At 46.7% G+C, this 24,082-nt stretch overlaps 1 protein-coding gene across 3 annotated transcripts in view; it reads right to left on the bottom strand.

Moving 5' to 3' along the window:
• Btbd11 (BTB domain containing 11) overlaps positions 1-24,082 on the bottom strand; it is a 238,809-nt gene that overhangs the window by 72,565 nt on the left and 142,162 nt on the right. For all 3 annotated transcript variants that reach the window (XM_041674693.1, XM_041674710.1, XM_041674702.1), the window contains exon 3: positions 10,405-10,609. In XM_041674693.1, coding sequence (XP_041530627.1) covers positions 10,405-10,609 — 205 coding nt within the window. The remainder of the gene's footprint in view (positions 1-10,404; positions 10,610-24,082) is intronic.

Raw genomic sequence — 24,082 nt, 5'->3', positions numbered from 1 at the left:
TAAACCTCTTGCCTTTTGGCCACAGGGGGTGGAGGGCAGCTGGCAGCACCAGGCCCTGGAGATGCAGAGAATTGCACTCTGTAGACCATGAACTTGTCACCCCTCTCTGGGCCTCTTGCAGGAAGCTGCATCCTGAATAGTTCTTTGCTCTACTTTGGCGTTATGTCCCACATCGGCCTAACTCTCTTACCTACTCAGTACCAAGAAGAATGAGTGACAGACAGCCCTCAGGCCTGCCTGCAAGGAGTTTGGTGCAGTGGCAGCAGACACAGGCATGGGCGTGTGTGTGTGTGTGTGTGTGTGTGTGTGAATCTGTAATGTCAGAGCTACGGGGGTGTGCCAGGAGGGCACGAAGAACTCTGGGGTCAGTGAGTGTGGGCACTTGGTTTCCAGCCAGTCAATAATGGCACTCTGTGACCTTGGGCAAGGCCTTGAATTTTTCACTCTCTGCTTCGTTAGTAAAATATGAAGACGGGCCCTATCTGAGAGCGTGACCCTGAAGTTCAAGTGGAGGAATTCTGACAAAGGCCCTGGCACAGGCTAGCGCTTCACAGCTGTTCTAGCTCTCCAGCGAAGGCTCCAAGGAGAGCAGAGGTTTTCTCAGGCCTGAGAGGCAATTTAGCACCGTGCCTGTCGGAGAGGAAGAGGTGCGGATGACTCCAGGGCTGTGCAGGCTCTGTATCCTGCTCTTGCTCCCTCCCCGGCACTGGGGGCATCCTATCTTCATCACTAATCCCCCATAAGAGGCACAAAGACGGAAGCCACGTGGGCAGGCAGTAATTTTCCCTATACTTTAATCCCGTGGATGGCATTCTAAATATTGGACTCCCAGAAAGGCCGGGCAGAAGTCTACCAATGTGGCTTCAGTACAGACAGGGCCTCCCAGGCCCAGTGCAAGGCCAGACCCCAACTGTGGTTACTTCAGGGTATCCAGGACACACTGTCAGGGTGGAGTGCATGAGGCTCTTTATCAGCTGTTAGGAAAGTATTTGAGGGGCTGGAGAGATTTTTGGATCAGCGTTGAACAGAACTGGCTGTTATTCCAGAGGTCCTGAGTTCAATTCCCAGCACTCACATGGTGGCTCAGAGCCATCCGTAATGAGATCTGGCACCCGCTTCTGGCCTCCAGGCATACATGCAGGTAGAACACTGTATATATAATAAATAAGTAAACCTTTGAAAAAGAAAAGCATTTGAAGATTTTGGTAGTGAAGCAGCTGTTCCTCTACAGATAGCTGAAGGAGGGTCTCCTGGCTCCAGCCCTGATCCTCCAGGGCTGGTTTTTGCCTCCCACCATGAATCTTTAGGTTTTTTTTTTTTTCTCTAATGTAGAGCCAGTGGCTCCATCCCTGGATTACCTCCGTGTTCACTGTGTAATGGCACGATTTGATCCAGCTTCCAAAGTCCGACTCAAGTACCGTCTTTATGACCACAGTGTTCTGCAGGTGACCTATCTGAACCTCCCGTAGGCACTCTACACTCTCCCCCAGGCCCGCCCCGTTCAGTGATTCAATGGAGCCAAGCAGGAGCCATGTGAGGCCCCTTTGTTCCCCTTCTTCAGCTTAGGGACCGACCGACAGACAGCAGCAGAGTGTCACAGTTCGGTCTCACAGTTCTGGACCAGGCTGCTGACAGTGAGTCCCTGAGCTGTCATTTTGGGGCCTTGTCACCTTGAGACACTTGCTCCTCTTCTCTGCCTCACCTTCTTCATCTGTAAAACTCAGACCCTGCTAATCACACATATCTTGTGGGAATCACGAAGGCTATCTGAATTTATTTGTCAAAAATGTTAGAGTGCTTGTGTCCCATCTAAGGGATGCAGGCCTGCCAGCTTCCAGTGCTTGTGCCCCATCTAAGGGATGCAGGCCTGCCAGCTTCCAGTGCTTGTGCCCCATCTAAGAGTTTCAGGACCATCAGCTTCCAGTGCTTGTGCCCCATCTAAGAGACGCAGGACTGCTAGCTTCCAGTGCTCTTGCCCCATCATCTAAGGGACGCAGGACTGCTAACTTCCTGTGCTCGTGCCCCATCTAAGGGATGCAGGACCGCCAGCCTCCAGCACTGCAAAACTCATGGCAGACACTGGATGGACACAGCTGACTGAATGACTGACTGACAAGTGAATAACAAACCAGAAGCTTCAGAGTAACTAAATATAATGAAAACATCACACAAGCTGAGACGCGCCATGCTCAAAAAATGTTGAGGTACCACTTTCTGGCGAGGCACAGTGGGAGAGGTTGGCAGAGGTCTGTCAGCGGGGGCAGAGTTAAAGGGAGACAGAGGAATGGGTTTTCATCTACTGAGCATGAGACCGTGGCTGATAAAGGTGTTGTCTATGCTTCAAAGTCCTGAAGAGGGGGATTTTAGACATTCCTACTACAACGAATCGGCGAACTTTGGGGCGATAGTTATGCTAACAAGTCCAACTTGCTCGTACAAGGATCAAGACAGAACACCGTGTTCCGGGAGGATGTGTGGTTGCCGTGTGACAATTAGAAATCAAACCGCAGAGGTGGACTCTGTTTACCTTTACAGAAAGTTAAGAAACCAACCACGTTTCTCTGAGATTTAAAAATTGTAGTCAAGTTAGATGAAGGGAGCCAGCAATCTTTGTACCATTTGCTATTAGCAGTGTTTGTTGAAGCCCCAAGCAGGGAAAATACTAGAAGGAAAGGGAGGAAGGAAGGGAAGCATACTGAAGCAAGACTGCTCTGGGCATCGTTTTCAGGCTTCCGACCTCGGGGCCCCTAGTCCCCAGTCAGGGCATGTGGCTGCAAGAGGCGGTCTAGGCTCACGCTTCCTCATGCCTCCGGCCTTTGTGCCCTCGGGTGGTTCCTCACGAGCTGTGTGACTTCTTTAAGGCTAAAATTCTTCCACCAGATAGGGATAGCAAAAGGGGATGATGCCTAGGATCGGCTCCACAGCTGTCGGGAAGATTCACTGATGCGCTGCCCTCAGAAGGGAGCTGCATAGTGGGAATTTCTGGAGAAACGGCACGGAGATGCTAACATGACTGCTTTAGGAAGTGCCGGTCTAAGCCAGGCCTGGAGGCATAGACTATAAATCCAGCCAGTCAGGAGGCTGAGGCAGAAGGAGCACAAGTTCAAGGCTAGCCTTGGGCAACAGAAGAAGACACCATCTCAAAATTTCTCAAAGTCAAAATTATAAAGAGGGTTTGGGGTGTAGCTCAGTATCAAAGCATTTGCCTAGTATGTGTGAGAACTCAGTTTCAATCTCTGGGTACAGGATTGCTTCCTTCCCACAAATGGAGCTTTATATAATTGAGAGCAATCTACAGATTTAACACGATACTCATTAAAATTCAAATGGTACTCTGTACGGAAGTAGAAAAATAATTTAACTCAAGTGAATGCTGATTAACTAAGCAGTCTTGATCAAAGAGAGCAATGCTTTAGGAATCACAACGTATCTTCAGATTATACTATAGAGCCACAGTAGCAGAAACAGCAAGGTATGGCATAAAGCATACCAGACAAAGGGACAGAGTGAGAGTCTATATTAGGTTGGCCTGTGAGGGATTGCCTTAGCTGAGTTAATCGATGTTGAAATACCCAGCCCATTGTGGGTGGCACCCTTCCTTAGGTAGGGGGTAGGGAACTGTATAGATAAGAACAGAGAAATCGAGTAGAGCTCAAGCAAGCGAGCAAGCGAGCGAGCATGTGTATATTCACTTCTCCCTGTTCTTGAGTGTAGATGGGATGTAACCAGTTATTCTGAGTTCTTGCTACCTTGACATCCCTGCGATGCAGGACTGTAACTCGGAATTGTGAATGAACATAAACTCTTTCCTGATTTGTTTTCTTGTTGAGGTATTTTGTCGCAGCAGCCACAACCACAAAACTTCTTCTTCAACAAAATCACACACACACACACACACACACACACACACACACACACACACACCATCATCATCCAATTAGTAAGTGGGCAAGTGAGCTGAACAGAAAGTTTTCAAAAGAAACACCAATAGATGTGAGTGGATGAAAAATGTTCCATATCCATAGCCAACAAGGATGTGTTGAGACATCATTGAGAGGCCATCTCACTGCAGTCAGAATGACGGACGTAGAGAAAAACAAGCAACAAACACCTGTTCAGGATGTGGGCAAGCAAAACTGGCATTCGCTTTTGACAGGTGTGTAAGGCTGGAATATCAATGACGGAAATCAGGATGGAGGTTCCTAAAAACTTGAAATCGGAGGGCTGAATAACTCAGCCAAACCACAAACCCAAAGGGCTCTAAGTCAGCACCCACCAAGCTGTGTCAAATCCATGCACACTGCTGCACTGTTTGCAACAGCCCGGAGAGGCAAATGGATGGAGAAAATGTGGTGTTTATACACTGCAGGCTTTTGTTCAGCCATAAAGAAGAATGAGATTGTGAATTATTTGCAGGAAAGTAGACAGAAGTGCAGGTCAGCATGTTAACAAAATAAGCCATACTCAAAGACTAGTATGCTTTCTTGTATATGGGGAAACTAGGCTAAAATAATATACGTATATAAGACATAAATATAGAAGAGGTCTGTTTAGGAAGTGGGACCGCAGGGAGGGAGAACAACAGAGGGTAATGTATGAATATGAGCAGAATTATGATCCACACATATGAAAATGTCATAATAAAACCCATCGTTATATATGCTAGTTTAAAAACATTAAAATAAGTTTGGCAGTAAGATGATCCAAGTGGGAACATGGTGTGCATTCCAGCAGGTAGCTGGCCCTGGGTCTGTGATGATTCCTTTCATGGTGTTGGGGGGGAGGGGGAGAAAGAGTTCCCTGACTGCTGTCCTAAAACGCTGCTTGCATTGAGTCTCACAGCAAGGTTTATGATGATGGCAATATTCTAGGTCCCTGCTGTCTGGTCCTGTCACTTCACAAGACCTGGCAGTTCTCCATGAGGTCTTACCAGTGCGGACATCTGAAAGAAGGCTAGGCCCATGGTGGCAGGAAACTGACTCTTTAATTTGGGTTGATTCTTTTTCATTTAAATTTAAGCACCCCCATGGTACCAGGCTGGGCAGCTCTAATTTATGATTCTTTGTGTTTATTAACAAAAGGTCTCCTGGGTTGGAGTTGATAAAGCACTGGCCTTTGTGAGCATGAGGCCCTGAGCTTGATCTCTAGAACCCATTAAAAAAAAAAAATACCCAGACATGTCGCTGTGTGCTTGTAACCCAGTTCTGGGGAAGCAGAGGCAGAAGGATCCACCGGCTCACCAGTCAGCAAGCCTGGACTACTTGGTAAAAGACCCTATCTCAAAACAAACAAACAGAGGACCAAAACGAATGAACAAACTGATAAGGTGGACAGCACATGAGCAATGGTGACTGAAGAATGACAACTGCCATTGACCTCTGGCCTCTGTACACATTCATATCCACATACAGACACACACATGCACACACAGACACATGCACATACATGCAGACACACACACATGCACGCGCACACACATGCACACACAGACACATGCACATACATGCAGACACATACATGCACACGCACACACATGCACACACACATGCACACACAGACACACGCACACACATGCAGACAGACACCCCCCCCCACACGCACACAATAAATAAGAGTATTCTTCCCCTTCCTACAAAGCAAAGAGAAGCTGGTGTCAGCCCCCATGAGTGTGCTGTGGTCTAGTGGGCAGATCCAGAAGAAGACTGGCTTCTGAGGGGAACAAATGTACCTGCTGGCAGTCAGGCTACACCTGCATGCTGGGGGAAGGTGCTGTCCTTCAGCCCGAGCCTACGCCTCGGCTTGTCACCTGTGGGCACAAGCTGTCCCTCTTCCTAGGTAAATTCCCTAAGTAACCCAGACAAAGCTGTTTAACAAGTCCCGAGGCTGCAGGTGTCAACAGCTCAGATGCCGGTGAAATCCCATTTGCCTGAATGCTGTCCCCAGGGATGGCCCCTGTCAAACATTGCCTTGCCCCTCCTTTGTGTGGTTCTGCATTAATCTGCCAGCCTTGAGCTGTGTAGAGCCACCTTGGGGAAGCTGTGGGTGATCGTTAAACTGGGAGCTGTTCTTTGGTGGTGGCTCCAGAGCCATGCATACTGCAGGCTGACCACGTCAGGACAATCCCACGTTCCATTTGCTCAGGTAAACTGCAGAGGACTTCTGGGGTAAGGAGGTTGCAGCTAGTCTCCACTGGGACAGACAGTCATTAGGCACCAGACATCAACTGAGCCCCTACCACTGGGAGATTCAGTCACTACAAAAGCTCATTTCTTGTCTGTATGCGGCTTTACAAAATGGAGGTTTTGGAATAAACTTTGAACAAAACAAAACAAAACAAAATGTTAGTACCTCGTAACAGTGCTGTCCAGGTCCCAGCAGCTTCACCTGGGAGCCAGCTGGAAAGAAAATGTGTAGACTGTACCTTCAGGCCTAATGAAGTTTATCAAAATCCCATCGTTAGCCTGTTCCGAGCCCACGTGATAGACGCCATGACAGCAAGGTGACAGCAGCCATCATTTCTAGTGCAGAAACCTTTAAAGCATTTAGTATATCAACTCACAAAGCCTCATGAACACCCTGACATCAATCTATGGTAGTCCAGGAAACTGAAGCTCAGAGCAGTTAAGTAACCTGTCCAAGATCACTCAGCTAATGAGTGTGAAAGTCAGGATCTCAACTGAAGTACTCTACCTTCAGAATTAAAGAAGAATACCGACAACACATTTCTCTTATCTAACAGGCATGCCAATGGATCAAAAACTCCCCGTATCTTGTAAATACGCTAGTTCTTCTTCATCAGTTTCTTTTTAAAGTGCTGAGATACGATGGATGGCCTATGATGTTGGTTAGACTCTGGATAAGGATGGTTTTCTCACTACCAGTTTGATTTGTTTTGTCTGTAGACACAAATGTGAGGGTCATACAACGCTCTGTCCTTGTCTGGCACAGAACAGAGGCTGAGCAAATAACAATATCTCACGCCAGCCTCCCCTCCTCCTCAGTGGTCCTTTCTGATCTTCACTGATGACAGTGGGTCTCTCCACTTTCCTTCCTGCCCAGGCTGTTGCTGTGTTCCCAGAGCCTCTCCAGTCCAGGACCTGCATGAGGATTTCAGATACTAAACTCAGAAGCATTAAGGGACAGCAAGAGAGCTTTTCTTGCAGATAGAGCCACTCCTGAGCTTCTGTGAGGACAGGCGTATGAACAATTTAGTGGAAAGAATGCATGATCGTAGCTTTCTATTTTGGTAGCCGTGGGATGGAAGGTCGTTCTTATGTCAGGCTTGCCCTGGGTATCTCAGTTCTGACATCTAACTCACTCCTTGTACCTGTCCCATGAGCAATGTCTTTTCTCATGTTACAGATGACAAAAGGAGATTCGAAGAGGCAAAATCACTTGTTCAAGTTCTCAGAACTGCAGAGCTGGGCTGTGATTCCTAGCTGCTACCCACCTGACTCACCCAGTGGTAGAATCTCTAGAAGATGAAAGTGATAAGGGCTTTAAAAAACTGTTAACATCTACTTTGATTTTGAAAATTCAACCAAGAAGGGACGGAAAGAATGAGATAAATGGCTTCGAAAAAATTTGGGACATGTAGATCATGTCTTTTTCAAGTGTGTCCTGGAAATTCTGCATTTCTTAGTGGGTCTCTTTAGACTTCCAGCTGCTCCAACCACACTGAATCTAGAAATAGACTCAAGAAGGGAAAATGGCCGCTGATAAACACAGTAGATAATAGAACCACACAGTTGTATGGACAGGGTCATGCAACAGGGTGTTATCAGGTCTTAGACATTTAGATCTGGTACAGTGAGGGGGTGGGGGGGGCGGAGCTGGCCACAGGTTATGAAGCCTCATTTGCATGCAGACCATTGAGAAATCAGCTTCAGTGATCTTGGTGAGAGGGAAGTCCTGAAGCACAGCCAATGCAGCCCGGGCAGAAGGGAACAGAGAAATGAGATGTCAACAGTGTAGCATAAGACATGTGCTGTAGAATGCTGTCCTCTGGGTCTAACGTGACTGCTGCTCCATTGAACCGTCAGTGTCTGTGATTACCCTAAGGAAACCTGGAGAAGATTGGGCCATTAACTTTCTAACACGAGTGGAGGATGGCCTCACCAAGACCCTGCTTCTTCCAAGATTAAGAAGATTAAGAGCCAGTTAATAGTGTTGTTTGGAGGAGGGGATCATGAGGGCTGCACCCCTCCCCATGTGTGTACGTGTGTGTGTGCGTTTGATTACACTCACTCCTACACTAAACTAGACATGTGTGGAATCTTTTCCTGGTCTATTGTTTGGTGCTGTATCTACATGTGTGACTAGATGGGCCTTCATCTGTCCAGGAAAAGTCACACCTCAACATGCTGGCCAGTAGAATTCAAGAGCAGGTACAAGAATCCTAGTTTTCTAAAGCCAATGGGAGTGCCTTCCTTAGAGACTAGAGACAGGAAGAGCAGCGGATTTGGGGATATGATGACTTCAACTCTAAGGTGATGTCAGTACTTTTCCCGAGGGACTTGTTCAGTGGGCAGCTGGAATTGGATCAGTCCACGCTTTCATGCTATAAGTCCGTGTTGACTTTTCCTTGTGCACCTAGCACTTATCTTGGCCTTGGCTGTGGAGTGATGGGCCAACCACATGTTTAGTTCACCGCTGTGAAGCTCACAGGCATCGCCCAAGCACGGGAATCTGTATGGGATCCCAGGTTACTGCACTGGGCAGGAAAGAACAAGGGGTTACAAGAAGAATTAGCTTGAGACTAGACAGTGGGAACCTGAAGGGGAAAGCAGGGTGGGAAGAAGAGATTCTGGAGCTAGCGGAGGCAGTGTTTGGCCAGGGAGGGAGACGCATCATCTACAGAGCGGCAAAAGCCACAGGTGATGTACGAGGGTAAACAAGGAATCTCAACACTGTCTAGGCACTGGAAAGCTTGGTACCACTGAACTGAGCCTCTAAGGACCTATAGTCAAAGACAGCGAGGTATTGGTGTGTCTGGCTAAGAGATTTTGCTCTGGGACCACGGACATTTCCGCACCTCTCTGTGTGGGACTTGTCTGCACATGGGGATTGCCTAGGGGGTCCACTGATTTGGCCTGGAAAGTGAGAAACCTGGGTCACTCCTGACCCATCAGGTCAGGTGTTCAGATGGCTGGATAGTGATAACTAAAACTCAAGAATATTCCTATTGCCTGGCCAGTTTTCATCCTCTTGTTTGAACAGAACTCTGAGAGGTGTGTGGGAGGGTCTTAAGGGAGCCCACCGAGGCCCAAGCTACTGTGGTAGAAACAGCATCCACTGAGTTTTTAAGAACCACTTCAAAAGCCCAAGACGGGAATCATTCAAATATGTGCGCTTGACCACCACAGCAACAACAGCCAAAGGGGCACTAATTGGACCCTGGTGTGTTCCAGGCACTGTTCGACTCAAGTTTCCAACAGCTCTGTGAAGAATTTACTTTTTGCATCCCATTTTACAGATGAAGAAACCAAGGTACACATGAAGGCATTTCCCCGAGGCCTCAGTTTTTAGTCAGAAGTGCCTGAGTTTGAGCCCAGGCAGTATATTTTAGAGCCCGTTCTACTAAGTGTGTCTCTGTATGAATGGGGGTCATTTCCATAGTTTTCATTGTACTTAGGTCAAGGAAGGACTGTGTTAAGGTAGCGCCTGGTTCATGAGCCTCGAGAAAAGACAGATGAGAAGGGAATAAGAGAGGGGACACGCCCAGGTAGCCTGTTCCTAAAAGCGGCTTCTAATCCCAGACCTCTGAGAGGGTAGGATTCCCCCAGAGGATCCTGGGGCTTAAAGGTATGAAGAATCTTGAGAAACTGTGTAATTCAGTTCTCTGGCGTGTAAAAGGGAGGCTGAGGCCAGCAGAAATGGAGGGACACAGCCCAGAGCCCCTCACACTCTTCTTCCCACAGGATTCCAGGCTACAGAGACAACAGAGACTTCCCCCAGGACAGCCTGGTATCCACTCCAGACCCCAGAGACCCTCTTCTGGCTGAGCTCTGGTCCAACTGGGGCCCCAAGAGATCCATGAAGAAAGATGGAGACATCTAAGGAGGTGGCACCTCCAAACCATATTTTCAAAGACTGCACCCCAGACTGCACCCCAGTTCCTGCCTGTTTGAGATATTCATGTACACTACTGTGACCCAGGCCACTTTTATCCTGTACAGGACCAGGCACATATAAAGCTATTTCAAAACCCCTTCGGGCTTTATGATGTCTCCCTGGGGCATGAAGTTCCTCTCCGGTGTTTTATGAGATAAGAGCAACCATTTCCTCCCATTCTCCCTCCATCACTCCCAAACCTCTCTTCATCTTAGAGGGCAATGCCAATCCATCACAAGGCTGGGGTGAGCCAAGAACTGTCTGTAACCTTGGAAACCAGGCAAGGCATACCTTTCCACCTGGAGGTTGACCTTGGACGGTTCCACGTTGGGGTTTTCCCATTCCATTTGCGGGCAGTGCATGAAGTAGCAAAGTGTGTACAGGGCCTCTGGCTCCCAGTAGAGCGCCCCCTGCTTGTGGTGCAGGGGAGTGCCATTGCCGTGGTGCTTTGCATTGAGGGGCTGCAGGTGGTGCATCGCCCGGGACACCAGGTCACCTGTGGACAGAAGCAAGATTTCAGAACCTCGCGTCACAGACACCAACCGGAAGATCTTAGCAGAGACTCTGGACCCCGGTTTCCTCAGCCGCTACATCCCGTGACAGTCCCACGTCAAGCAGAAAGGGAAAAACATTTGCTGGTCATGTGACTGTCAGGGACTTTGTCTGAAGCACAGACGTCAGTGGAATTGCTTGCAGTCTCGCTCTTCTGGGACTGCAATTGCTTTCGCTCCCCTCTCACGCAGCCCAGAATGACCTCAAAGTCACTATGTAGCTGAGGATAACTTGACCTTCTGATTCTGCCTACATCTCCTGAGTGCTGGGATTACAGGCATGAGCTACCACACCCAGACTATGTGGTGTCCAGGAGCAAGCCCAGGGCTTCCTTGTGCATTCTAGGCTCCCTACCTGTGGGATAATGGTCTTGTACGCTGCAAAGATTTGTCACTTGTATTGGTTTAATAACCTGTTTCCTTGCTGTCCTCTGCTAGTACAATAACTCAGCTTTGAGAGGTATATTTTCACTTCTAGTCCATGAAAAGAGTCCCTTTACTCTGCCACATGCTTCCTGCCATGTTGCCGGTTCCTCAGCACGAAAATGGAACCAAGTGAGCCCAGATCAGCAACTCAGAAACTTGCCCAAGGTGTCCTTTCCTTTAGGTTTATTTCTTGGGTATTTTGTCACTGAGGTGTGTGTGTATACATGAATTTATGTTTTATTACATTTGTGCAGGTACCCACAGAGACCAGAGAACGCTGGATCTCCCAGAGCTGGGCTTACAGGTGGCTGTGAATCACCTGGTGTGGGTCCTGGGAGCTGAACCCACGTCCTCTGAGGCATCTCTCTAGCACCCAATATATTTAAAGTCTCTTTATGGTGAAGAAATGGAAGTCCAAAAGGTTCCACAGCTTCTCAAGGTTGCATAGCTATAAAATATGTAAGAGGAGAGGTGGGATTTGAACTTAGGACTCTGCACAGAATCCACGCTCTTAGCCATAGTCTTTGAACACAGGGGGTTGTTTCACCCTTCTCAGGACCAGCAAACCTGAGGAACATGCTGTTCTTTTTTCTTCTTCCTCAGAGGGACAGCGTACTTTTTACATTAATCTTTGTTTTTAATTACATGTATGCATGTGTGCACGAGTGTGGGTTTGTGCATGTGAGTGTGGTATCCGCAGAGGCCAGAAGAGGGAATCAGTTCTGCCTGGAACTCCAGTTCCAGGGGATTGTGAGCTACCTGTTGTGGTTGCCGGGAACTGAACTCCACTCAGTAAGAGCTGTATGAACTTTTCATTGCTGAACCATCTCTCCATCCTCAAACAAGACTTCTTACTGAAGCCACAACTGCACGTTCTCATGGGTCACAGGGCAGATCTTCCTGGGGGTGGCTGACTGAGCTCAGAAACCCACCCTTGTCCTGGCCGAGACAATGGTTCCATCATTCACGAATGCCGCCATGCCAAAGCGGGCAGTCTTTGTGGCTACTTGCTCAATTTTAAATGTACTCATTTTGTCTTAGTTAAATACATCCATGTAATGAGGAAAATTATGCCACTTTCACAAATAGAATATGAACATCACTTGCCATAAATAGAAAGCAAATGATTAGGACAGCTCAAATTTGGGTTCTGCTTTCTTCTTAAATGAATAACAAGTATCAGAAAGGGGATTGGGGGCCATATCAAACAGAGCCTTTCTTAAGTAATTAAGGTAAAAGTGTGTGATACATGTATTTTAATGCCCTTCCCCTGGCCACGAGAGTCATCTCGTGTACAATGGAGTGTGTTGCATATCTTTGGAGCCTCTTGTGCAAGATGCAAAATGATTAATGTTAAGTGTCAACTGGGTTGGATTCTGGAGCTGAGTTGCTAGATCAGACATTGTCTAGACATTTCTTTGGGATAGTTTTAGGATCATTTTACTGAGAGCAGGTTCTGCGTACAGAAGCCGAATACCTGTGATGTAGATGGGCCTTGGCTAATTGGTTGAAGACCTGAGGGAAAACTGAGGCTGGAGAGATGGCTCAGCAGTGAAAAGCAGGCACTGCTCTTCCAGAGGACCTGAGAGCAGTTCCCAGCACCCACATCCGGCTGCTCATGGCTGCATTAACTCCAGAATATCTGAGGCCCTCTTCTGGTCTCTATGGTTACCCCACATATGGCAGGCAGGCAGGCAGGCAGGCAGACAGACAGACACACAGGTAAACATAAATAAAAAAAAGTGGAATACTCCCCCCCCCCCAAAAAAATGGGATTCTGACTCCAGGCTGCAGCATTAGCTTTGATTAGAATCCCAGTCTGCAGGGCTGCCTTGAAAGGGCTGGTCCTGCTGCCCACACTCATACCAGTCAAATCTTTCAAGTCTCCATAGTCTCTTCTACTCTTCCTTTGTCTTTTGAAACATAGTATTACTTTGTAGCTTACTTACTTTATAGCCTTGAACTCACTGTGTAGCCCAGGCTTGACAGCTTGATAGGAATTATGGGGATCCTCCTGCCTCAGCCTCTCTCCCAAGTGCTGAGATTATGTGACTTATTCTCTCTCTCTCTCTCTCTCTCTCTCTCTCTCTCTCTCTCTCTCTCTCCTTTCCCCTCTCCCTCCCCCCTCTCACCCTCTGAGATTATGTGACTTATTCTCTCTCTCTCTCTCTTCCCCTCCCTCTCTCCCTCCTCCTCTCTCCCTCCTTCCCTCCCCACCAACACAATGTCTGTGCTAGTCTCTCCCGTCCCATCCTGCATTGCTGCATTGCGTGGTCAAACCTTCTATCATCCTGCTGCCTCTCAGTGACACACTTTAACCGAACTCAAAACCCAGGAACACAACTCTATGATATCTAGTGGGCTGAGGTTAGGGTCCTGCTGAACCATCCTGTGCACGGGCCACCCGTTACAGCAAACAATCTAGTCCCGAAGGTCCACGCTGCTGAGATGGGAAACCGAGGCCCATGTTGCAGGGCAAGGTGGGGTCAGATAAGGTTCCCTGTGTTAAGGTAGTGTGCCTGTGTCTTTCTCTCTACAGTGGTCCAATTTCCTCCTCCAAAGGCAGCCCAGTTCAACTGGCCAGCCCTCAGTCCATCTTAGAGCAATTTGGCTTTATGCAGCAAATGTATTATCAAATGCTCCAGTCCCCTGAGTCAGTAATCCACTTCTGGGAACGTGTCCCAGTGTTAGAATTCAAAATGCTGCAGAATCTTCGCCCATGAGGATTGGCACCCAGACCTTATTTACAGACTCCCAAATCCAACAAACAAATGTCCAAAAATAATAAGAAAAGAAACTCTAGTACACACACAAGATCAAATAATAAACGGAGGCAGATGTTAAAACTGTTTACACAAAACTGCAATATCGCGAGGAGGAATCTTCATTAAAATGGTAAGTAGGGAAAGTACGAACTTCAAAATTACTTACAGTGTGATCAGGATTATGTTATTAAAAATATGCACAAGGTAAATATCAGGAGAAGGAGAAAGAATGTTGACCAAGGATTTTTGCCTGGAGGGATTATTGGCGTTCTCCAAATTTCTGAACTTTGATTTCTGGCACCTAGAAGTAGGTATTTCCTTCCCTGTGCTTCTGTCCAGGGTCAGACTAGAATATTCTTTCTCTCAAATGCTCTCAGGAGGGAGGAGCTCATGGGGCCCTGAAGACTGACACACAGCTGGTGGCTGCTAGGGGGAGGGAGAGAGGTTGTTAGCGTTAATTGTCAACTTGACAAAAGGTAGAATCAGTTGGGAGAAGGGCTCTCTGGCATGGATTCCGGGATCATCCTGGTTATATTAGTTGATGGGAGACCTACCCACTGCAGGTGGTGGAGGGTCCTAGACTGTGGAAGAGTGAAGGCGAGCTGAGCTAGCAACCAGGCATGAATTCATGGCTCTTTGCTCTTGACTGTGGATGGAATGTGACTTGAGGCTTCAAGGTCCTGTCACCTTGATGGCCCCACAGCAGATTGTAACCTGCAACTGTGAGCCAATTAAGCCCTTTATTTCTTGTTTCTTATAGGTTTTTTTTTTTGTAATCACAGCAGCAAAAAAGAACCTAAAACAAGAATCATGAGAGAGGCACGTGAGAGGATAGTAGGGGATGAATAATATCAAAATATATTATTTACATGTGTGAAGATGTCATAATGAAACCTCTTATATATTAATACATATTAATAAAATGTAAGAAGAAATTTGCGTGAAACACTTCACAATGATAAAAATCAAAAGTGAGTGGGAAATGGGGCTAGTGACAGCAATGGCAGAGACAGCGAGATGCTGGCAGGAGTGCCCAGTTGCCCATCAACTTCCCATGTTCTAGGGACACTGGGAGGGCTGGTAGGTGGGTGCTCTTAGCCTTGTAGTCTCACTGTCCCCTCATCTTCTCGGGGACCACTCGGTCCACCTGGCTTTCCCAGGTCCCTGTTTCATTGATTTCTTAACTTGGATTTCTTAACTCCCACACCCTACAGCTACGGATGGCTGATCAAATGGTGCAGCTTCCAGGAAGCCCTCTAAAATGCCCTGGTCAGAATCTTATTTCCTTGCGTACCAGCAACACTACCTAATAAAGATGTAGCTGCTTAATTTTGTAGTGCTTTACAGTTAACTACCCACATGCATGCTTCTTTGTGGGGACCCAATAAACTCTATCTATTACTCTCTTTTGGGGAGCAGTATGTTATGTCCTTTGCCTGCATCTCAGCACCCAATATGCTGCTATTTAGTGGTGGCTCTTGACCAAGCTAATTTATTTTTCTGTGAGAAGCGAAAATAATGGCAGAATGGATTTGTTATGTATTTTAAGGGAAAAAAACACATATAAATTACCTAAACTTGACATTCTTGTCTGCAAAATGGAGATAATAGCAATATTTATCTCATAGAATTAAATGAGGAAATACATATACACACTTACAGTACTCAGAAAAGGGTCTGGTACCTTGTTTGTGCTTAATTAGTATTTAGCTCTATTCTTTTTTTGCACCACCATTATCATTACCAACATTATTGATAGCATCACTACCACATCATTTCCATCCTCACCAACATCAGCGATATCATTATCATATCATTTCTGTCATCACCATAGTCATTGTTACCAACATGATCACCATCATTACATCATCTCCATCATCACCATCATCTCCATCATCATCATCATCACCATCATCACTATCATCACCATCATCTCCATCATCACCATCACCTCCATCAACACCATCATCTCCATCATCATCATCTCCATCATCACCATCATCTCCATCATCACCATCATCACCATCATCATCATCATCACCATCATCATCATCATCACCATCATCTCCATCATCACCATCATCTCCATCATCTCCATCACCATCATCACCATCATCTCCATCATCACCATCACCTCCATCAACACCATCATCTCCATCATCACCATCTCCATCATCACCATCATCACTATCATCACCATCATTACATCATCTCCATCATCATCATCATCATCATCATCACCATCATCACTATCATCACCATCATCTCCATCATCACCATCACCTCCATCTACACCATCATCTCCATCATCATCATCTCCATCATCACCATCATCACTATCATCACCATCATTACATCAACACCATCATCATCTCCATCATCACCATCTCCATCATCACCAACATCTCCATCATCAAATAATCAAATAATTGCATTATTTCCATCATCACGTGATTTCCCTCATCATTGTCATCTTCATCCCCAGACTAGAGCTTTCGGTGTATCTCTGAGGAGGGCTGCCCATGTGAGATGAGTAGGCATAGAGATTTTCACCCTCACTACCCCTGTTTGAAGCTCTCCACTCTGTAAGTGCTACCTGCTGTCCTCTCTGCCTGTGACATGAGCACCAAACAGAAATTCATTTTTTTCTGCCAGCTTCTCTGAGCTTGGGCAGCTTGAGTTCAGTTCAAGACACCTCTCTGATAATCCATCCACTAGTAATTGTGTTTCTCAAATGTCAGCCATCTGGGAATACTGTCATGATGTCTCTCATATCTGTGCACAGCTTGTACAATTTATTTACTTAATATTTTCTCTTTAAATTGCCTCACTTGTTCATACAAACAAATTTATTTTAAAAGGAAACTTTATATCAGCACCATAAATGGAAAACCAATATTTCCACATGCTCATGAAATATACATAGTGATTAAAATTAAAAAGGTTCTGTGCATCACCTACAATCATCTTCCATGACAGCCCAGGGGATGCTTCTCAAACCTGCCCAGCTCTTATATACAGCCTCCAAGAAGCTGAGACTGCTGTGAGCCAGGAATGGTTTCCCTGGAAAAAGATCACACATTCCAAAAGGGGGCTGCTTCTGCTCAAATCTATGCTGAGACAGCCCTTTCAATTGGAGAAGAAAGAAGGGAAAGAAGAGAGAAAAGGAGAGGGGAGGGTGTAAGAGGCAAGGAGAGGAGAGGAGGAGCAGGAAGGAGAAGAGAAGAGAGGAGGATGGGGGAGGGGGAGAGGAGGAAGAGAGGGGAAGGGAGGAGAGGAGAGGGGAGAGTTTGTGTCAAATTGACAAGACCTAACCAGAACACAAGATTATGTAAGTGGTAGCACTTGCTGGGGAGAACACACTGTCCTACTGGGGAGAGTAGACTTTCCCACAGGAGCAGTCTGAAAGGTGGGCGGGGCTTCACGGGTGCAGCTTGTGTTGAGTTATCACCCTACCTTGGGTGACTTTTCAGTGGTGTAACTGTCTGCCCTATAAGTAACTTCAGTAAACTCCATAAGCTAGACTTGGGTGGAACCATTTCTTTGATCTGTCATTGATGTCCTATCTGGGGTGATTATGCTGTGTGACTTTTCACAGGAAACAACATAATCCAGCCCCATCATTACTCAGGGGTGACCACAACTGCCCACAGACTCCAAGTCAGTGTAGGGATGACACACTCTCTTAGGATATCACCTCTCTGTTATGTATGTGAGGACCTGTGTATGCTCAGCTCAGGGTCCTCCAGCTCTTAAGTTCAATAGAAAACGATATTAGTCTGTCTTATAATCTTTGAGTGCCCAACCTACAGCATTTTCTTCCGTCTTTGTGTCATAGAGCAATTCACTTCAGGCTGTTAATTTGTCATTTCAGGGACATTTGCTGAGCTGTGGGTGGTATACGAGATGCTCAGAATACAAAGTTCGTTCAGATACGGCAGAGAGGACAAAGAAAGCTGCTCAATGAAGACCTTCCTATATTCTGGCTGTGCACCCTGGGGCAAGACAGAGATCCTTTTGCTTATTTGTGAAATGGGAAGATTAACAATGCCTGGGTTGTATGCCATGTCCTTTCCACACAGGAGATTCAGAATTGGTGAGTGCTTTTACCTCAAGACTATACCTCAGTCAGCATCCCACCAAAGAGACAAAACACCTGAAGGAATCAACTTAGAAGGAGGATAGATTTTTGTCTATGGTCTCTCGACTCTGCTGCTCTGGGTCTGTGGCAGCTCAGTACCTCATGGAAAGAGCATTAAGCAGAAGATCCATCTTCACCTCACAGCATCCAGGAATCAGTAAGAAAGGCAGTGAAGGCTGGCATCCCAATATCCCTTTCAAGGACACCTCACTCCCAATGGTCACAGACTAGAAGATAAGCTTTCAATATATGCCACTGGGGAACTTTCAGGATAAAACATGAAGCCCCATAACAGGAGGGATAAACGCAAGTGTTCCAAGCATCCCAGTGACTGAGGGAAGTTCAGAGTCTTAATATGATTTACTGAAGAAACAAGCAAAGTGGTGTGGGGTGACACCCTAGCCTTCAGGGTCGGTCTCCTCCTTCGGAACTTGGCAACTTTTCTGAATGTTGTGTCTCTCCGGTTTAGCTCAGAGCCTGTAGGCTCTCAGAGCAAATGCAGGTTCTCAGAGCTGGAGGAACAAAGCTGCCCCTGGTAGCCCATCCTTATGGAGGAGGCTCTGGGATCTGAGTGGTACCTCTTCAGGTGACTCCAGTGGGAACATGGTTCCATGGTGATGGGTGGCAGATGTTTCTAGCCCTTCAGCTCACAGGTGAGGCTGATGGAGGACACAGTGTTTAAATTCCTCTTGCTTCTCTACCTCCAGATCACAAAGTAGGGACAATATGTCAAAGCATATCTATAGATTTATCACAGCACCTGTATTATTTCTTGATGCTGAAACAAAATAACCAACAGAAGCAACTTAAGATAGGAGGTGCTTATTCTGGCTCACACTTTGAGAAGCTAGTCCATCACCATTGGGAAGGTATGGTGGCAGGGGCTTGAAGCAGCTGGTTACATTGTAACCATGTCACTCTTGAAACAGCTGGTTACATTGTAACATCTCTCTCTTTTGAAGCAGCTGGTTACATTGTAACCATCTCTTTTGAAGCAGCCGGTTACATTGTAACCATCTCTCTCTTTTGAAGCAACTGGTTACTTGTAACCATCTCTCTCTTTTGAAGCAGCTGGTTACATTGTAGCCATCTCTCTTTCTTGAAGCAGCCCGTTACATTGTAACCATCTCTCTCTTTTTGAATCAACTGGTTACATTGTAACCATCTCTCTCTTGAAGCAGCTGGTTACACTGCCTACAGGTAGAAGCAGAGAGATGTTTTGGGGTTTGTTTTCTCCTCATGCAGCCCAGGACCCTGGCTCATGGGATAGTGTCACCCACATTCCTACCTTGGATAAACCTTTCTAGAAACATACTTGTAGACATGCCCAGAGGTGTGGTCTATGGTGATTCTAAACTCATCAAGTTAACAATTTAGATTAGCAAACATGGCACCTGGGTTCCACAGACATCAGTTGCTGCTATTATCCTTACTAGCTACTAAGAAGGGCTTCTGCTCTTGAATCTTTCACCCATGAGACTGTTTCAAGAGCCGAGGCTCTCACCTCTGCTGCAAAACAGTGGTTTCTACCACCCACCTGGAAAGAACAATCTTTGGATATGAATAACAGCTCTCTGTGTCCACACAGAGAGAGCGAGCGAGCTCCAGTCTGTGTTGATTCAGACTGCAGAAAAGGCCAGCCTAAATTACAGTCAGAGCCGAAGAGAATCTTATTTTACCTCCCTTCTATACTGGGTCTTATCAGAGAATTCTGCACACCGACTTCAGGCCCAGATTCATGAATGCACAAAACACACTCGCAATTAACAACACCCATTTGTGTGCCAACAATTCACACGTGAAAGTCAACATCCAATGATGACGTGTTTAATTTACACAGCAAATTACCCTTAAACACAATTTCTGCAGCATGTTGCTCCCATGGGCTGCCTGCTTAGGTAACCATGGATTTGCCTAGCAAATTCTTTCTTTGAACAGGGGCTGGGGGGAATCCTTTAAGGTACTCTGGGAATAACCTTTGTGTATGAATGTGTTAAATGTGTGTAAGAATGTGTGTGTGTGTGTGTGTGTGTGTGTGTAGGTTAGAGGCCAACACCTGTCTATTCAGTTATTCTCCATCTATTTTTTGAAACAGGGTCTTTCACTGAGCCTGAACTACTGATTTGGCTAGGCTGAGAACAGTCAGGACCCTCCTGTCTCCATCCCTACTTCCTGTTTCCAGGCATGAGGGTTACAGATGCTCTTTTGTGGGTGTTGGGGATCCAAGCTCAGGTCCCCATACCTGCCTTAGAATCACTTTAGTGACTGAACTATCTTCTGAGTCACGGAACTAACTTTTGACCTGTACAGAACTTTGTATTTGGGGTGTGGAGGCCTCTTCCCAAGCGATGTACACACAGACATGTTCCAACCCTATAGTCAGGTTCTACAGCTGGAAGGCCAAGGACATTTCCCAGAATGAGAAGGTCCAAAAGTGTGGTATTCTGTCTTCTGGTGATGCTTCCCAAGGGTGTTGCTTGGGGCCTCGGCACATGCCCAAGACACCCTGAGAGTGTGTAAAATGTAAACATCCCTCGCCTCCTTGTGGATATGTCAGAATCTTATTCCATAAATATAGCGGCTTCAGAATTATGTGGTCATCAGCCTCACTTCTAGATTCTGCCATATTGTGTGCTAATAGAGGCACAGAACGTGGGGCTGGAGAGATGATTCTGTCATTAAGAGCACTTCCTGCTCTTTCAGAAGACCTGGGCTTGATTCTCAGCACCCTCATGGTGGATGACAACCATTTGTAACTCCAGTTCCAGGGCATCTGACACACTCTTTTGGTCTCCTTGGGCACTTTACATACATGTTGTACATATGAACATGTAGGCAAAACATTCATACACATAAAAAATAAATCTAAAAAAACACAGCATGACTATGCCATAATTTAAATGCAAAAGATTTGGTTTGATTTATAGTCTTGTATGTTATGCATTAAAAAACATTCTAGGGCAGGGTCTCTAGACTTCACCAGACTGCCAACAAGGCCATGTTACTAAAAACTGTAAGACCAACCACACAAGCAGGAGTGAGAAGGTTGTTACTGGGGGTATCTCATGACCAGAGGGTTTAAAGGGATGGAAATCCAACCTCCCCACCCAGAGGCCAGGAAGGCAGCTATTTCATGACTGCTATGGTTTGCATAGGAGGTGTCCTCACTTAAAAGGCTCATCTATCGGAGGTTTGACTTCTGGCCGGCGGTGCTATTTTGGAAGGCTCTAGAAACTCCAGGAGGTGAAACCGAGGTGGAGCAAGTAGTCTCTGGAGATGGGCCCTTAAGGGTCTCATGCCCCTGGTTTCTTCCTGTTTTGCTCAAGGCTTCCTGTTTTCATGGAAGTGAAAAAGGGCCCCTGGCCACATGCTCCCCCCACCATGATGGTGAGCCTCATAGTTAGCCAAGTAGCACAGAACCAAGTTGCCAGCAGAGGGACCTTCTGAAACTGCCAGCCCAAATAGACCCCTTTCCCTTAAGTTTTTCTGTTAGATGGTTTGGTTACAGTGAAAGAAAAGTAATGAATGAGAGCAGTGACAGCCTCCCCCTCTCCCATGGCTTGCCATCACAGAGATGTAGCATGTCCCCCAAAAGGGCCATGTCCCGGGTGGCTCAGGGAGTCCTCTGGGAGGAGGTGCAGGGTGGGTTCTGCGTCCAGAAGCTTCTCACTGCTCAGGATCTTCTGGAATCACTTTATCAATTTCTGCAGAGTTTAGTGATGCAGAAATCAACACGCCAGCTCACCAGGAACTGATAGACAGATAACTGTTGACCCTTCAACTGCGTCTTGAGCAAATGCAGTGGTAATCTCCTCTGCTTGGTGTCCTGGTTAGGTTTTATTGTCAACTTGATGCAGGCAAGAAGTCCCACGGAAAGAGAGGATCTCAACAGAGGAATTTCCAGGGCATTCTCAGACCAGATCGGCCAGTGGTCAGGTCTGTGGGGGAACTGCCCTGACTGTTGATTGATTGACACAGGAAGGCCTGGTAGCCTTGAGTTATGTAAGAAAGCAGGCTGACCAGGAGTTGAGGACTAAACCACTCCCTCTGCTTCACTCTTCCACTCCCTCTGCTTCAGTTCCTGCCTCCAGGCTCCTGCCTGAGTGTGTGCCTGGACTTCCCTCAGTGATGGGCGTGACCTGGAAGTGGAAGCTGAAATAAACCCATTCCTCCTCCAGACTGCTTTTGGTCAGGAGCATATTATCACAGAAACAGAGATAAATGGATAGAGTTGGTCTCCTGGAGAGCACAAGCCTGAATCAGGGGTACACAACCAATTATTCTTCAAACCTGGGACACTCCAACTTTAACTATTCCTCTGTCTGAGTTGTTTGTGCCTTGCTGCCAGAATGCCTGAAAGAAACACGAGAGGAAAGATTTGCTTTGGCTCACAGGGTTCAGTTTTCTGAAACCCTGGGTCCTCTCTTGACCTCATGTGCTGGGGCAGAAAATCATGATGGCAGGAATGTGTGGTAAAGGTTGTTCTTTGCTTCATTGTGGGTGGGGAACAGAGAGAGGGAGGCACACTGGAAGACACCAGTGTGACATACATATATATCCCCAAGGACACCCCAGTGATTTACTTCCACTAACATGGCCTCCTACTTTTAGCTACCTGCCAATAATGCTATCTTATTATGACTTCTTCAAGGGATGAATCCACTCATTAGGACCAAACCTTCCTGATCTCATTGTCTCTGGAAATACCATCACAGTCACACCCAGAAGAGCACTTCCCAATCTCTTAGACATGTCTTACTTTTTTACACTATTTATTTGTGTAGTATATGTGTGTGCACGTTCCAAGGCATGCAAGGGGGTGTCAGAGGACAGTTGGAGGAGGGGGGGTTCCCTTCTTTCACCATGTGGGTCCTGAGGATGAAATTTGGGTTAGTAGGCTTGGCAGCAACACCCGAGCCCACAGAGTCAACCCAATGGTCCTCCCCGGGCATGTTTAAATCTGATCAAGTCATAGCAAACTTGACCTCACATCTTCTCTTTATTTCCTTTATATTTTTGGGTCCCTCTTTCTTTTGTACTCCATCCTTCCTGCAGCCCTATTATGTACCACATATCTGACGTTGTTTTGCCAGTGAACAAATAAAGTATTTGTACTGTCAGGAAGAGAAAACGGCTTCCAGCAGGGAGAGAGAGACAATAAAATAAATAATGAAGTGAAATGTGGAGTGTGATTAGAAGTGGGGAGGTAGGGGGTTATTGTGGGTCCTGGCTTTTTAATTGGAGTAATAAAGATGTTCTAAAATGGACCGTGGTTATGGCTGCACAACTTGTTAAACAGACTAGAAATGATGGATTTGTGTGCATAGGTAAGTGGCATGTGAATTATGCCTCAATAAGGAGACTGTGGAACCACAGATGTATGAAGTATGCTATAGGATGGTAACTGCTGGGCATGACACTCCAGAGTGACAGGGATGAAAGTAGCCATGGATTGATGGACTGGGTGCTTATGTCTTCCCAGTTCACACATGGAAGCCTCAGCCCTCAGTGTGAGACTGTGAGATGCTTAGGATTGGGCAGGTCCAAGAGAGTGGGGCCCCCAGGGTCTTATAGGAAGATGAAGGACCGCCCCCCCCCCCGCCCCGAGTGAGAAGGTACCAACTGCAAGCCAGGCAGAGAGTCCTCACGAGAAGCTGAGTATCTGACCTTGGATTTCCCAGCCTCAAGGACTGTGAGAAATAAATGACTCTCCCTCTCCCTAATCCCTGCCTCTGTGTATGCACACGTGTGTGAGGGTATCCCTGCCTCTGTGTATGCACACGTGTGTGAGGGTATCCCTGACTTTGTGTGGACATACGTGTGGGAGGCTATTCCTGTCTCTGTGTATTCACATGTGTGGGAGGGTATCCCTGCCTCTGTGTATTCACACATGTGCGAGGGCACCCTTGAAGGCCAGAAGAGGTGATCAAATTCCTGGAGCTGCAGTTACAGGTAGATGTGAGCCTCCCAACATGTGTGCTAGGAACCAAATTAGAATCTTCTGCAAGAACAGTAAGTGCCTGTTGACAGAGGTTTCTGTCCTGCTCAGTCCCGCTGCCATTCAGTCCCAGAGAAACACACAGAGG

This window comes from Microtus oregoni, unplaced genomic scaffold (assembly GCF_018167655.1).
Source record: "Microtus oregoni isolate MIOR12 unplaced genomic scaffold, Mior012 000001F_ref0000356, whole genome shotgun sequence".
In the NCBI taxonomy this organism is placed as follows: domain Eukaryota; kingdom Metazoa; phylum Chordata; class Mammalia; order Rodentia; family Cricetidae; genus Microtus; species Microtus oregoni.
Note: the sequence above shows the minus strand (reverse complement) of the source record. Positions and strands in the feature narration are given on the sequence as shown.